General features: G+C 41.2%; 1 protein-coding gene across 8 annotated transcripts in view; it reads right to left on the bottom strand.

Moving 5' to 3' along the window:
* Nucleotides 1-15,769, bottom strand: part of LOC136826315 (HMG box transcription factor BBX) — a 228,793-nt gene that overhangs the window by 14,418 nt on the left and 198,606 nt on the right. For 6 of the 8 annotated variants that reach the window (XM_067083555.1, XM_067083559.1, XM_067083551.1 and 3 more), the window contains exon 8: nucleotides 3,363-3,434. The exons of the other annotated variants lie outside the window; for them this stretch is intronic. In XM_067083555.1, coding sequence (XP_066939656.1) covers nucleotides 3,363-3,434 — 72 coding nt within the window. The remainder of the gene's footprint in view (nucleotides 1-3,362; nucleotides 3,435-15,769) is intronic. 8 annotated transcript variants of the gene reach the window in all.

The raw sequence follows: 15,769 nt of genomic DNA, 5'->3' as shown, positions 1-15,769 counted from the left end.
GAGAGAGTGTGTGAGTAGTGAAAATTTTTATCATCATTATATTTTATATTATCAATTAGTCGCTTAGCCACAACACTTGAGTTGATTCATGATTTTATTTCTAAAACTACAGCTTTTAAAAATTTATTACAAAGGATCCTTAAAAATGATGGAGATTCTGAAAAAACTCCTCTAATTCATTAATTTCCACAACTTGGCATTCATTGCCAACTATATTTTGGAAATTCACATATAAAATGTCAAACTGTTAATATTATCTTATATTCTGTACATAGGCTTGGATCATGTGGGCTATTCATCAATACCAATGTGTCAAATGACAGTATCCAATTCTAACACAAGTCACTCCTTTTGATGTGTTTAATTCCATAATCTAATGTTGGGTTTGATCTGTTCAAATCCACCACTGTTAAGTTCATTATCCATATGTTCTACAATTTATTTGATTAAAATGGGTTTTAGAGATTTGATGTAAAAACTAATAGGAATATCTACATATAATCTTGGTATGGTAGTTGCAGCTCTGGCTGCTCTATCAGCCTCTCCGTTTGTTTTAATGACTCCAGGGCAGGAATCCGGTATTTCTACATTTTTATCCTCAATATAATTTGTGAAATGAAAATTTAACTTATTATGCAAAGCTATTTTGGGATTATAATTTGGAAAAGCTTCTGTAGCATTTCTGGAGCCACTGAAAATTACAAATATCTGTGAAGGCATATCTTCCAGCATCTTCATGGTCCTATTGCACTTAATTCTACTCTGAAAACAGGAGCCCCATTAGGCAAGGAAGACTGGTTTGTTTTGTTGGGTAATATGGCTATAAATCCTACACCTGTTGAAGACTGAGGGAGGCTAAAGGTAGGTGGCAAAGGCAAAGAAGGGGAGTTGGGAGGGACAGAATTAGAATCTCATCACAGCAGATGAAAAAGAAAAAATATTCATGATAGCAAGGAGGCTGAGGAAAGGTGGAAAAGATGCAAAGGAAGTAGCATACATCAAAGATGAAATGGAGAAATTAAAGATGAAAATAAGAGATACTTAACAAAGGGAGTACATTCTGAAAACATTCTAAATGTCAAAAATGAACATGAATTGCAGGGTACTGGCTATATAGAAAACCAACAAAGAACATAACAGCTGAAGAGGTTAAAAAGGGGCCTCAGGAAGATGGAAAATGGAGTTCCAGGGCCATCAAGAATAACAAGTGACTTCCCAGAGCAGCAGGAGAGCTGGTACTCTATGACTGCAGTTAACCAAAGCCACAGGAGCACTAGTCATTTATGTTCTTACTAGAATATATAAATACCTTATATAGGAAGAGAAAGAGCTAGAAGAGTGCTAAAAGACCATCATGGTAGTGGTGTGAAAATGAGTAAGGAATAAAGTATGCCTTGAAAATATTGGTAAAGGTGGTGGAGGAAAGGCTGAGAAAAATGGTTAAAATTAATAACTAGGTTTGGCTTCATGCTAAAAACATCAACAACAGAAGTTTTCATATGAGGCAACTACAGCAAAACACTATGCAAAGGTGGAGATAATACCACATATTTGTGGATCCTGAAAAGGCATTTGTCTGAGTACTGAAATAAATAATTAAATGGCCATTACAAATGAGGAGGTGCCAAAAAGAATCATTCTGCTATTGAAGTTACCCTACACTAACAGTGGCAGGAGTATCAGAAGAAACTGAGCTAAACGTTGGTGTCCATCAAGAATCGTCACTAAACCCTTCACTATTTATCTTAATAATGGGAGAGGCCACAAAGGAATGCAGAAAATGGGGTCAGTGGGAGCAATTTATGCAGTTAACCTATTGCTAACTGAAGAATCTGAGGAAGGCTTGGTGATAAAGTTTAAAAGGTGGGAGAGTGGAATGGAGAGGAGGAAGAAAATCAATATAAGGAAAGGAAACAAAAGAAAAAGTATAATCAAGACAGTGGCCATGTGGTTATTGTGGGAAAGGTGTGGAGATGTATTCTGTATTGTGTACTCAATGTAACAGTGTCACAAGGGGTGCTCAGGCCAAAATATGAATGGAGTAAGAGATTTTAATGCCCAAAATACATTACATGATCAAATGACAAAGAGAGGGAAGTTAAGAACCCTGTGCTAGATAGTCATGCCTTAGAATGAAGCAGAACATTTCTGTTAACTTGGGGGCACAGTAAACTGTAAAGATGGGTGGAGAGAGCAGTAAAAAAACAGTAGCTGCAGGTTGGATGAAATGGAGAGATAGCTTGACTGCTAGGAGAAAAATAAGTCAGAAAAAAAGTCACAGTAGTACAGAAAGAAAAGACAAGCGATAGATATTCATATAAGGCTTGTGCTACCCTATGCAACAGAAACATGGGCACTGACAAGAAAAATGGATGTGGTTTTGAATAGCTCTGACCACAGAAAGTATGATTCATGGCTGGAGTATGGTGGCAAGATCATATTACATACAAGGATCTGATAGCAAGATAAGATTTCAAGATGCTAGAAAAAGGCTAAGATCCCAATTAATGAGATGGTGTGGACAAGTGATGAAAAAGTATGAGGAGAAGTCTGTTAGAAGAGCAGTAGATATATTAGTAAAAAGCTTAAAATCAGCAGGAAGACAGGAAATCACTGAGAAAAAGGAACAGATGAGAACCAAGACCTGATGGAAGTTCAGACTGAAAGACCACAGGACAGAGAAGAGTAGAGAGAACTCATTTTACATTAAACCTCATCAGGGGAAAGACTGATATAAAAATGATCATGTTGGTGGGGATGTACAATATGATGACAAATTCAGAAGAGTATAGTAAAAATAAATAAAAAATAATTGAACTCTGCTCGTCATAAGTTTAAAAATATCAAGAAAATGGGCCATCAATCTATATGAATTCACTTAATGCATAAATGCATATACTTCCTGATAATGAAGTACCTGCATTTGAATATTATAAAATACTGTATTGGTGTCTTTATCCTTTGTGCATAACTACACCCTAGGTAATATCTACAACTATATATATTTCCAAAAAATCATAGTTCTAACTTAATGATGATCATTTTAGAAACAGAACAACCAAACAACTAGACAAAACCTTCTATAAGGAAACTACACTCTTTTCTAGGTACCCAAATATCCAGATATATCACATCTAATGAAAGGCTAGAACTGTAACTTAAACAAAGCCAACAACTGCCCTTACAATGTGAAGTCTTCATAGATCTGTGTACTGCACTGTAAAAGTCTGTATTAACGAAAGTTATTTTAACCCTGCCACCAAGTAGTAAATGAATGCAACTGCTTCATAAAGCAAATGAGCCTTCACTTCTGTAATGTTAAATTATCATGTAAACTAGATGGGACAGGCTGGAGAACTTACTCTGGGCGTAACCTTCGCAACTGTCTCTGCCCTCTCCTTCTTCCCTCTTCAGTTCTACTCCTGCCTGTCTCACTGAAAGGAGGAGAGCTCTATAAATATGACACTCATGTCACAGAGGTTACAGCACCACACTGACTCTCCTGCTCTATTCCAGTGAAAGTCACATGCACATAATATGCTGCAGCTGTACTACTGTTTTCATCACCTCTTATGTGTACACTGCGGCATACACAAGACTGCACACAAACACCTGAGGTTATTTAAGAGAAGAGTATCAATGTACAGCCTTGATTACTGGAGTCGATTCAAATAAGGCACACATTTTGGATGGTTTATTCTTTGATTTGTACTCCCTTTTGCTATCTTACATATGACATTTCTCACAGACTGCAAAACAAATCTTATAAAGAAATATTACCATATAATAAAATAAAATCAATTCTGCAATAAAAATCCAAACATGGAAGCCCAAACTATTCCCTAATGGCCAATTATTACATCTTGCATACATCAGTGTTGCAAAACATGCTCTGACAGTTATTTACTTTCCATCTTATAAACTGGATTGAAGCAGCTGTTGCTCTGCTCACTTTATCATTATACAATTATTTATTTGGAAGTTTACTTTCTGGCTAAATATGTTGTCACATAACCTTACTAGAATTCATTTAAAAATGAAATGGGGTCACCTGGATGAACCATTAGTATTACTATTATCAACCTTGTGTGACCTATTGTAATATATGAGGTTTATAATTATTAAACCTTGAGGCTGTTTTAAATTTCATGCACATTCACAGAACAAACAAACTGTTTTTCATTTATTGGAGATCCACAAAAAGCTGGTTACAAGAACCTAGACACATTCTTTAAAGGCGCGATATCCTTTGTAGTCTCGACTGCTCGTCCAAGGTAGTAAAATACAGTGACGGCATATTCAGACACATAAAAAAATTTTTTATCACTCTCAATAAACAAAAAGTAGTTTTACTATTTGCAAAATGAATTAGCAACAATTATAAAATATAAGAAGCACCTTATTTTGAAAATGTACAAACGCACGCCAGAGAGGGAATTATCCCTGTGGAGGGCTGTACATAAAACTAAACAAAGTGAAATAAAAGGAATGAGTTGTGAAGAAAGGTAAAAAGGAACGAGTTGTGAAGAAAGGTAGATGAAGACCTGGCTTTCTTACCTGCCAAACCTAATCAAAATGTGTCCAAGAAATGATGCGACTTCCCTCAAGTAAAATATTTGCAAGTGTAAAGACAGAGAAAGCATTACTTTGTGCACTTTGTCTGATACAGATTTGAATGTTTTAGGAATGGTGATCTTGACATGCTTCAATGTGAAGCACAAACAGACAGAGATTAGTGTTGATGGAACCTACAGAGGTGTGATTATTTAAGAGTTAAGCAAGTTAAAAGTTCCCTCTGGATGTCCAAAAGAGACAAACTATACTGTGGAACCTTCTTACAAGGCTAGCTTGGCACAACTAAGGCTAAAGTAAGCCCTCTGAAAATAATACCTTGTTGAGAAAATGTCTCATTACCAAGAATGAGGGGAAAAATTGTAATTGTAGGCTTCTCTACTGCATACAACAATAGTGCAATCATTTTCCACACCTTATGTTCTGTAATGACATGTAGTTTATCAATATACTGTAAAAATATACTGAAAACAGGTCTTCAGTGATCATGCCCATAGTTGTTTCAGCATTTCAGTATACAGAGACCATTCTGATGAATTACAAGACTCCTCCTGAAATCCGGCAATTCTGGTACACAAGAAATCTCTGTGAATCAAGCCGATGATCTTACCTGCACAAAGTATCCTGTGGGACTTTTACTGTGTACTTCCCTGTTTTTTGTATTTCCCTGATTGTAGGACGTGGCAAAGTGCAAAGCATGAGCTGGTTGGTATTCCCAGCAATAGCTGACTGAGACACAGGGCAGATTGAACATGAGCCATAAGGTGCAGGGACAAGATTGTTGGCGTGATTTAAACACCAGACACACAGGAAATGGCCAATTTCCACCACTGGATGAATATTCACAGGAGTGGAAGGGGAAACTTCTCTGGGATGTCTAGAGATAGCTGTTATTACTGATAAAAGTTATCGTAGAGTAATAAATTTTATGATGAAACAATAAATTCTTGTGATCCTTGGAGACAGCCCCTCTACTGCTTACTTATGCAGGACAGTGCATCTTTGGTTATCACGCTACTATTCTGTACTACATCATCTACGAAAACGGGGTTTGAACCTGAAGGGAAATAAAAACCCTATTTTTAGTCTGGGAGCCGCGAGAGCCTCATGCAGTTACGTCTGCCTTAGGCAGCGCCCCGGCTAAATCCCTTATCAGAAAACTTATAGCACAGGGTTGGCATGTATTCATTCCGGTTAACGGAAGTTTGTCACTATTCTTTGACCCCCTATCCGCCGCATTGATGAATCAATTCATGGCTAAACATCTCCACTGGTTACACCTTTCCATTTGCGCTTCCGTGGCTAGTTCAAATGAATCAGGTCAAAACGCGACTACGCATCTACTGCGCATGCGCATGTTGCCAACCCAATGTTTTTCTAGTCGCGCTTTTTGGTGTGTGTGTGGTAAAATCCTTTCCGTTGTAATTTGAAGGATTTCAACTTTATTTGGCATTGAGTCTTCATCTCAGTCAACGGGGAATAAGATAAGTACCTGCCCTACCGCAGTCACAAAATTTAGTCCTGATTAACTAATATTTTCATATTTTTTTTTGTGTCTGAAATGATGGCTCAGAAGCGTCATACCACTACCCGTATTTAGGCTGAGATTCTGCCTTAATTAAAGCAAAAAGCATAGGTTAGGGTAGGATTTTTAGATTCAGCATGTCAAAAAACCCTAGCGTGAACTGTTAAACATGTTTGGAAAGTTTATATAAACCTGCTTGTTATGAAATTATCGATAGCCCGAACGCTAGTGCTAGCGCTAAAGTTAGGCTAACCTTTGCTACTTTTAGGTTTACCGAAGTGGATGATAGCCACTTTCGGTACTTAAGGTAATTCTTTTTAGTGTTATTTATGTGACATAACTATATTTTGGACATTTTGACAGAGTTTTTTGTGTAAAACCTCAGATTTATATCCCATTATCAGTGTGGAAAAATGATGCGGGCTTCTGGAACATTCTAGAAGGTTCCATTGAAGCTCTGTTGAAGCCTTCGACTCAGAATCATTTCGTAACGAAAATTGCATGTGATACACTGGCTCCCAGTCGAGTTACCAGATACCTCAAGTCGAATTATTTCGAAATAGTAGCTTTTCTCATGACAAATTGATTTGAAATAGTAACTTTTTTTTGTCGAATTGATTTGAAATAGTAGCTCTTTTTATGTCGAATAGTGTAGTATAGAAATGAGTTATGAACTCAAATAAAGATATGTCGTTCTATTAGCTGTAAGGTTGTTGCCATGTGCACCAATGAAGTCGTGAGTATCGATTCTTGCCAACGTTATTCGTCTGGGGCGATCGATGTCCTATACTGGATATACCTAGATCCCCTGGTCTAGGCTAAGTCTACATGGTAGCCCACATTCTTGGTCTATGATACCCTCGACTCGAATGGCATGGATTTACCTGTTGCTCTGTCAGAGAACTGACATAATCCCAATACTATTCGACTTCCTTGTTCGTAATCATAGACTGCCCTTCAGTTGTAGCTCCCCCCTTTTTTCCCCTGTGCCTAGCGCCCATCGGAGGCAAGCCTCGAACAGGGATGTCGAATGGGGATGAATCCAGCCATTCGAGATAGTAGAATGAATGTCACCTCATTCGAGAATATAAAAATAGATATAAAATGAATGTCACCTCATTCCAGAATATAAAAACTATATGCTTGTTTTTTCTCATGATATAATGGCTTATATAACATAGTTCCTTAAACATTTTAGGGGTGTTTCATAGTATTATTTTCTTTTATAGGCTTTGCCAAATAAGTGCGCTAATGCTGCCTGTAAAAAACGGATAGACTCCATCAAGAAGCATGAGTTTTGTCGGGGGTGTGCTCCTGCAGTGTACAGGTGGACCATCCATATGTACTGAATGGCTGTCATGGGCAAATGCGGGCGATCACACTGTTTCTGGCTCTATGGCAAATATTAATATACAACATTTAAGAGCATGGGTAAGAGGATTCTCCAAAATCGGTCCAAAAGGTCCTCTTGGCTATTTGCCAGAATTCAGTCGGTCAGGGGTTATGAGAACTCACCTGATGATGTCGTGGTGGATCCTAATGCTTCCACTGTGGTGGCCCCCTTCATACCAGGGGATGAAATCGATTTGGGAGAATCTGAAAGTCTGGGTGATGAGGGGGATCTATCTGATGCTGAGCCTCGACCGCCAATAGATCAACCGATTCCTGGCAGCATCCCTAGTAAATCAGCTCCTATGGATGTCGATGAGGATAATGTTTCAGTCCGCACAACTACCTCCACTAAGAGAAAATTTGCAGCACAAGAAGCTAGGATGTCTGCAATGGAATCACAGCTGGACAAGTTGATAAAACTACAACTTGCAAAATCTTCGGATACAGGGCTCAGGGACAGACTCCGGAGCAAGCACAAGTGTCAGATCCACCCATTAATATAGATGATTTCCCAGATTTGAGAGTGGTGGAAGACAAGGCAGAGCAGTATAATCCCTGGGTGGTGGCATCACGGCTAGCTAGAGCGGTGGATGGCATCTTCTATGATAGTGATGTCTGCACCCCTCTAGCTAGGTTAGAGTTTGCAAAACCTTTTGTCCACTTCAAAGGTAGTAAGTTTCGCTTTCGATGCCAAACACCTAAGACTCTGGCTATGGTACTGGAGGAAACCATGATTTTTACCCAGGATCAGGCGGAGGGCTTCCTTTCTAATATCTGCCAGGACCTGGGAGGTAGTGCTCTGGGCACCCAGCTTCTTGCTAGGAACCTTCATGCCTGGAAAGTACCAGTTGGTGAGAAGTTCCCATCTATCACCAACAAACTGTTCAAATCTTGGGAAAAGAACTGGGTAGAGTCAGCCGCCCATGGGACGAAGTTCTCTTTAAAGGAACTCCAGGACTATGGAACAGTTCTGCCAGATCCCATGGACGATCTAACAAAACCATTAGCAGGCATCACAGAGGTGATGAAGAAAGGCAAATTTCTAGCAAACCATGCCCGTTCATGCTTTTTTGCGGACGCTCCTTACCTTGCCCACACCCTGTGTGTTCAGGAGTTCAAGGCGAGGAAACTATTAATGTCCTGCATTACAACCTAGACATTAATGGCATCTCAGGCATACCGCTGTGACCAGCAAAGAGATTCAGCGCTCCAACGGTTACAAATTCGGAACATGGGGCCAATCTTCATTCACCTTCTGGAGGCTTGGGCGGCGTCCAAATTAAAACTTAAGACGTCAAGCCCTGAAATTCGCTGACCAGAAGTCTATGCCAGTAAAGGACCTCCTCTTCGCCTCCCCTATGTGTAGTGACCTCTTCCCTAGGGACCTAGTAACCAAGCTGAATAATATTGCTACCTACTGAGGTATCAAATTTGAGGAGTTACTAGGATATGACCCGGAAGCAGACCCAAGGGGGGTAAAATGCAGGAAGAAGCAACAATATAAGAAGGCTTTTAAAACACCAGCTCTTCCTGTGCCAGACCCAGGAAAAGGTCCCTCTTCCCAGAAACAATTCCCTATGCTGCACTCTCAGCCATCCTTGAAGAGCAGCAGTGCACTGCCATCTCAACAGTCCCAATTTAGGCAGTTCCAGGTCGTGGAAGAGGCGGATCTTTTGAGGAAGAAAGGGTCCAGGAAGCATGGAAAGTGTCAATTCAACCAATGAGACATTTCAGGGGCCTATCAAGTGGCCTATCAAGTGGTAAAGGTCTGCGCTGGGATTGGAAGGGCCCCTTCCGCAACAAATACTTTCATCAGCGCAGCACAAAAGAGTCGATCCTATTTGTGAACAAAATGCTAATAAAGGACACAATAGAGAAATGCCACTTTATCAGGTTCCAGGGGAGGCTTTTCAGTGTTCCAAAGAGGGACTCTCAGGAAAGGAGAGTCATTCTGGACCTCTCTGCCCTCAACAAAGCAATAAACTGTCCCAAATTCAAAATGCTGACGATAGATCAGATAAGACACCTTGCCAAAGGATAGCTACACCTCTTCTATCGACCTGAAAGATGCATATTGGCACATTCCAATCCAACCTCATTTTCGCCAGTATCTAGGATTCCGTCTGGGTTGCCAGTCGTACAGATTCAAAGTGATGCCATTCAGCCTCAATGTAGCCCCCAGAGTGTTCACGAAATTGACCAAAGTGATCTTAGAATAACTAAGACTACAGGGGGTGAATGTCATGGCATATCTGGACGACTGGCTGATCTGGGCAGAATCGATAGAAGAGTGTCTAGAAGCGTCCCGAATAGTGGTTCAGACCTTGCAGGACTTCGGGTTCCTAATCAACTGGGAAAAGTCACGGCTGAAGCCAGAAAAGAAGTTCAGATGGCTAGGCCTACAATGGTGTCTAGACTAGCCCTACCAGAGACCTCCAGGAGGTCAACAGTAGATCAGGTAAAGAGGTTCAGAAAAGCCAAGAGTTTTTCCAGAAGGAACCTAGAAGTGCTGCAGGGCAAACTACTATTCGCATCAATAGTAGATCCAGTCTTGAAAACGACTTTGAAGGATTTGAACCGGATTCTCATTTTAAAGGCAAACAAATCATTCAGAGACCACAAGGTCCCGATGAAAAGGAGGTGCAAGACAATGCTCAAACCGTGGGCATCGAATAAGGCCCTGAAATCTTCAGTCCGGCTAGTCCCAAAACCAGTCTCAGTGACCATTCATACGGATGCTTCATCGAAGGACGGATGGGGGAGACACTCAGATCAGAACAAAGTGTCCGGAGAGTGGTCGGGAGCCCTCAAATCTTGCCCTATCAATATCAAAGAAATGATGGCAGTGCTTCTGTCACTCAAGGGACTGAAACCCAAGAGAGGATCTCACATTCAGTTGTTCATAGACAACAAGCCGGTGGTACAATGCTTGAAGCGTGGGGGATCAAGGTCAAAGCCATTGAATCACATAGTGCTGGGGATCATGAGATTAGCTCAGGTGAAGAAATGGACTCTGTCAGCATCCCACCTTGCAGGAGCTCAGAACGTCCTAGCAGACTCCCTCTCCAGATTCAAAGCCCAGGAAGGGGAGTGGGAATTGGACAGAAGGTCATTCAGCGGGATCCTCCAAGATCACCCATATCTTCCGGTAGATCTGTTCGCAACACGCGACAATCACAAATTACCAAATTTTGTCACCCCCTATCACGACCTTCAAGCAGTGGCCAGAGACGTGCTTTCGCTGGACTGGAACCTGCCGGGAAACATTTATCTGTTTCCCCCAACGAATTTATTTATGAAAGTAGTACAACTCCTCAAGGAGTTCAAGGGGAGGGGAGTATTGATTGCTCCAATGTGGCCAAACAGCTCTTGGTTTCCAACCCTACAGAAGCTGACTTTTCATCACAAGCCACTACATCTTCCTATTCTTTCCCAGCAGGTTCAAGGGATAACTGTATAAGCCTCCTCCTTTCTGACGAAAAGCCTTCACGTGTAGACTTTCTCAGATCCCTGTGCTTCATGGAATGGTCACCTGAAGTCAGGGAATTCTTAATCACTAATATTAAGGGGAAATCCGCCAAACAGTATCAGTCAGTGTGGAACAAATTTGTCTCATTTGTTAGGGACCGTAAACCAACTACCATCGATAATAACTTCGTGGGAGAGTTCTTTGTGTTTTTATTTGATGTAAAAAAGTTGGCTCCCTCCACTATTAAAAATCACAAGGCGGCCCTTGCGGTTCCTTTAAGGTACGGATTCGGAGTAGAGGTGCATTCAGAAGTGTTTGAAATGATGATGAAATCAATGGCTCTCCGTAGGCTGAGTGAACAACCATGTGAAGTATCATGGGATCTAGATATAGTCCTAGCTGCTCTGAACAGATGTTCAGACAATAATATGAAATTCTTGTTAGAAAAAACGTTTTTAGTGGGTCTGGCAATGGGAGCCAGATCAGTGGAGATCCATGCGCTAAAAAGAGGAGATCAGTTTTGTTCTTTTGGGAAGAATAAAGTAACCTTTTAATTCGGAGATTTTTTAGCTAAAAACGAGAATCCGTTTCATAGAAGGAAACCCATAGTTATCCCTTCTTTGCCCTCTAATCCGAAGTTAAGTCCAGTGGCCACAGTGAAAAAGTACCTTGATTGCACCAACCATATCACGCAAGGGCCCCTCTTTTTGGTACCAAACAAAAGCACCCCACTTTGCCTAGAAAGCCTTAGAACCAGCATTTGTAAGTTAATTGTAGATCTATGCCCAGGATCAGACCTCTCTATTTCAGAGATCTTTATCAGATCTCACCAACAGCAATTCACACTTCTTGTACCTTCCTCTAAACTCCCTCTGAGCTCAATCATAGCCACTAGCACCCTCCTCCAATCCATGGATGATGAGGGAGAAGAGTGAAAACAACTCCCAATCAACAGACCTATTCCCAGTAAGGGAAAAAATTATAAAGCTTTTAAATGAAAAATAGACATGTAGAGGCATAAAATATATCCAATCATTAAAAACTGCTCTCAATAATACAATCAGTTATGTGGTGAATAGAAGGTTCCCACTAGTAGCAGAATACTCACTTGTTAAATGTAATGCCCTATATTCTTCCAAGAATAACTCCACCTATTCGTTAATCATTCTGTAGTCAGCAGTGCACAAAGATGACTTGTCTATTATATGCACCTAAGATACTCAAAAAGTCTGAATGAATGATCTGATTCAATTGCTGGGTATATAAAAATATTATACTTTATAATAAAATCTACTTAACCTTCAAGTTAATCTAATCTAAAAGTTTAGGCCACAGAGAGCAAAACTCTAACAATCAATAAACCCTGTCAAAATGGCAGTGAATAAAAACAACCACAACTATTACTAGACAGTGTAAATTACTAATCAAAAGAAGAGCATCAAAATATCTCTACCATGCAGGAGCTCAGTGCAAGATGTATTTGGTACACAGAACATTCACTTCCTTTCCTTTCAAGACACTGCAAACAAATAATTTGAACCACCAGACAGACATTTGGTCTTGCAAACATCTCATAACTTCTCTTCACTAAACTAATAAGGAAAGAAACTTAACTTTGAAACCCATCATGCCAGCAATCACAAAACATATACTCAATGAACACAAATGGAATTTCAATACTGTACCCTTTTTATATGAAATAGAATATAAATGAGATATTTTAGACAATGTACCTTCTTCGAACATAAGCAGTGGGCACTAAACTTGTTTTGACTACAATGCATTTTTTTTGCTTACAGGAGGCTAAATGAAATATAGTGGTATAATTTTTCTCATATGTCAATAAAGTAACAAGACTTAGTTTATAAGAATACAGAACATGTGTTTATGCCACAGGGACAATAATTTTCTTCTTTATGGGGGAAAACCTGTATATAATACTGTACAGGCAGTCCCTGGTTATCGGCGGGGTTCTGTTCCCGACGGCGTGACGACAACCGAAAATCGCCGCTAACCGAAAATCACCGATAATAGCACTGATCCTTGGTTAGCGGCGTCGATAACCGGTGATCAGCGCCGCGATAAGAGGCGATCAGCGCTGATAACTGGTTATCAGCGACGAAAATCTGGTTATTGTCATCGCTAGACAAGCGTTGTAAAACCGGATCGCCAGTAACCGAGGCTGTCGATAACTAGGGACTGCCTGTATAAAGTTTTCACTCAAAATAAGAAAACACCAAACCAAGAGTAATGCAATCATTTCATGGCCTTTTAAAAGAGAGCTACAGTGCTCCCCCATTTTTTCACAGGGATAGGTTCCAGAACCCACTGTGGAAATCCAAAATATGTGAAAATGCTTATAACTGCCAAATACCCTGTACCGCTTAACCTAAAATGCTTATAACTGCCTATTTTAAGAGCTCAAATGAAGAATCACGGTCACGCCTACCCAGACGTCTTTGGTTGTGAAACCCCAGAGGAATCACAGGAGCCTCTGGGCGACCAAGACCTGGAGCAAGAGCAAGATATCCGATCATGGTCCCTATCGTCGACAGGAACTCCACCTGAACAGACGTTAGCCTGAGGATCCAAAGCACGAGTCTTCTTGACTGGGGCCTTGTCATCCTTCCTCCAAACCTACACAGGTATAACTGGGAAAAGGGGCTCTTCGTAAAGCTCCCTTTTTACGAGCAGACCTTGCAGGTTAGCAGCCAATGGATGAGATGAATCATTAATCGACGTCCGCTCGGCCCGACAAAACTCCTACGTGGCTAGCCGCAGAAGAATCACAACCATGGACAATGGCCATAGGATCATGATCCTTCCCTGTACCAGACCTCCTACGATGCTGAACATCCATGGGAGAGCAATGGCCATAAGCCGATGTCAACCCTGAGACTACTGCAGAAGAGACGCGATCGTCCGTAATAGCCATAGCCCTACAATGATGAACGTCTGTGGTAGAGCAACAACCATGGTCCGATGCTGGGATGCAACCCTCCTGGCTCGAAGAAGAAGGAATCCTCCTTCTTTTCTTGGCTCTAAGATCAGAAACGAAATCCCTAGTCCTCCAACACTTCCCAGGAACGTAAAGCAGAAACAGACAATGACGACGGCAACGATGATGATGAAGAAGAAGAAGGAGAGCCACGTCTCTTCTTACGAGCGCGACTGCACTTCTCTTCAATGACAGAGTCAAGTCTCTCCAACACCACTTGAATGAGAATCCGCAGTCGGAACAGCTGCTGACATCACAGGGAGGCCTGGTTGTGACATCACTATAGCTGACAGAGCATACAATGACGTCATAGAGGGTTCCTGTTGTGACGTCAAGAGGGCAATCTGAACCACGTGAAGAGGCTGTTGGTAAGCCTGTAGGAAGGACCAGAGATGACCCACCATGCTGCGAGGTTGGTACCATAGGCGTCCTGCTAGATGTCACAGAACATGACCCCATGTAGTGGAGACCTGGGGGGGTCGGAACAGCTATCGGTGTTGGAACTGGGATGCGGGAAGACATGAAGTGGGACAGCAGACCATCTAAGGTTGGTACGCCTGATGGGCCTAATGATGCCCAAACACTTGACATCTTCTGCGCTTATGAAACTGGAACAAAGGATATAGATGGCGATACGCCCTCACCCCCTGAAGGGTGAGACGGAGCAGCATCAGATATACTGTACAATCTCCTGAACCCACTCCCATAACTTCCAAAGACGAATCAATGGGAGAAAAGGAAGGGGAACGACCATCAATTGAAGATGCAGCAACTGGAAGAGATCTAACCAACGAAGGCAGAATCAAGAGGAGTTTGGCCCGTCAATGAGGCAGAAGGAGTACCATCCAAAAATAGAGCCTCTGACTTCCTCTTATGCTGCCCCTTCTTGGCAAACCTGTTCCATTGCTCAGGAGACCAAGAATTACACTCTGAATAAGGATTGACTTCACTACATAAATTAGCTCTGCAGCTACTGCAAGTTGAATGAGGATCAGTACTCGTGGAGGCTAGGAAACACGAACACAGATAACCTCCTGTACCCAGACATTTCCTCTGAGTCTTGCTGGAGCCAGAACTGGAGCTTGTAGAAGGGTTTTGGGGTTCCATGATACCCACAACACTCTGTTACAAACACACAAACCTATATACTAAAACACAGAAGAGAAAACACAGGCATAGAAAAAAGACCGGCTTTAAGGAGGAGAGAAAGAACAAGACATCCTCACTCAGAGGCAGTAAAAGAATAACTGGGGCATCACAAGATCAAGCCTGGGTCTGTGGTGTCACCCACCTCGTCCGTGACAGATGCCAGAGGCCACCAATTCCTTGCATATACAATTATATTGTTTTATTTTTACCAGTTTCCAGCTGGCGCCAGAAGCTTTATCCTAATGTTAAGACCCAGGTTTGTTCCAGGAAGGAACAACTTTATAGTCCATGCGACTGAAAACAACAAAATTTATGTGTTTGTTTTTTGTCTTCCAAGGATGTATTACCTGTACTACACATTTTTAAAACACTATGAACAAACACACACACACAAACAGTGTGCATGTGTTAAGAGAGAGAGAGAGAGAGAGAGAGAGAGAGAGAGAGAGAGAGAGAGAGAGAGAGAGAGAGAGAGAGAGAGAGAGAGAGAGAGATATTTAGGACTCTAAGGCTTGGCAGATGTACAGTATAATCATTTTATTATCTTGGGTTTTTTTTGTTAATCTTGGGATTTTCTATGATCAATTCTTGGGATTTCAAAAGAAAAATAATTTGAATAGCAGCGCACACCCAAATGACCCAGGTCAGCCGTTAGCATGCCGAA

The sequence above is a fragment of the Macrobrachium rosenbergii genome, chromosome 40, assembly GCF_040412425.1.
Source record: "Macrobrachium rosenbergii isolate ZJJX-2024 chromosome 40, ASM4041242v1, whole genome shotgun sequence".
NCBI lineage: Eukaryota > Metazoa > Arthropoda > Malacostraca > Decapoda > Palaemonidae > Macrobrachium > Macrobrachium rosenbergii.
The sequence above is the reverse complement of the archived record's forward strand: the minus strand, read 5'-3'. Positions and strand labels throughout refer to the sequence as shown.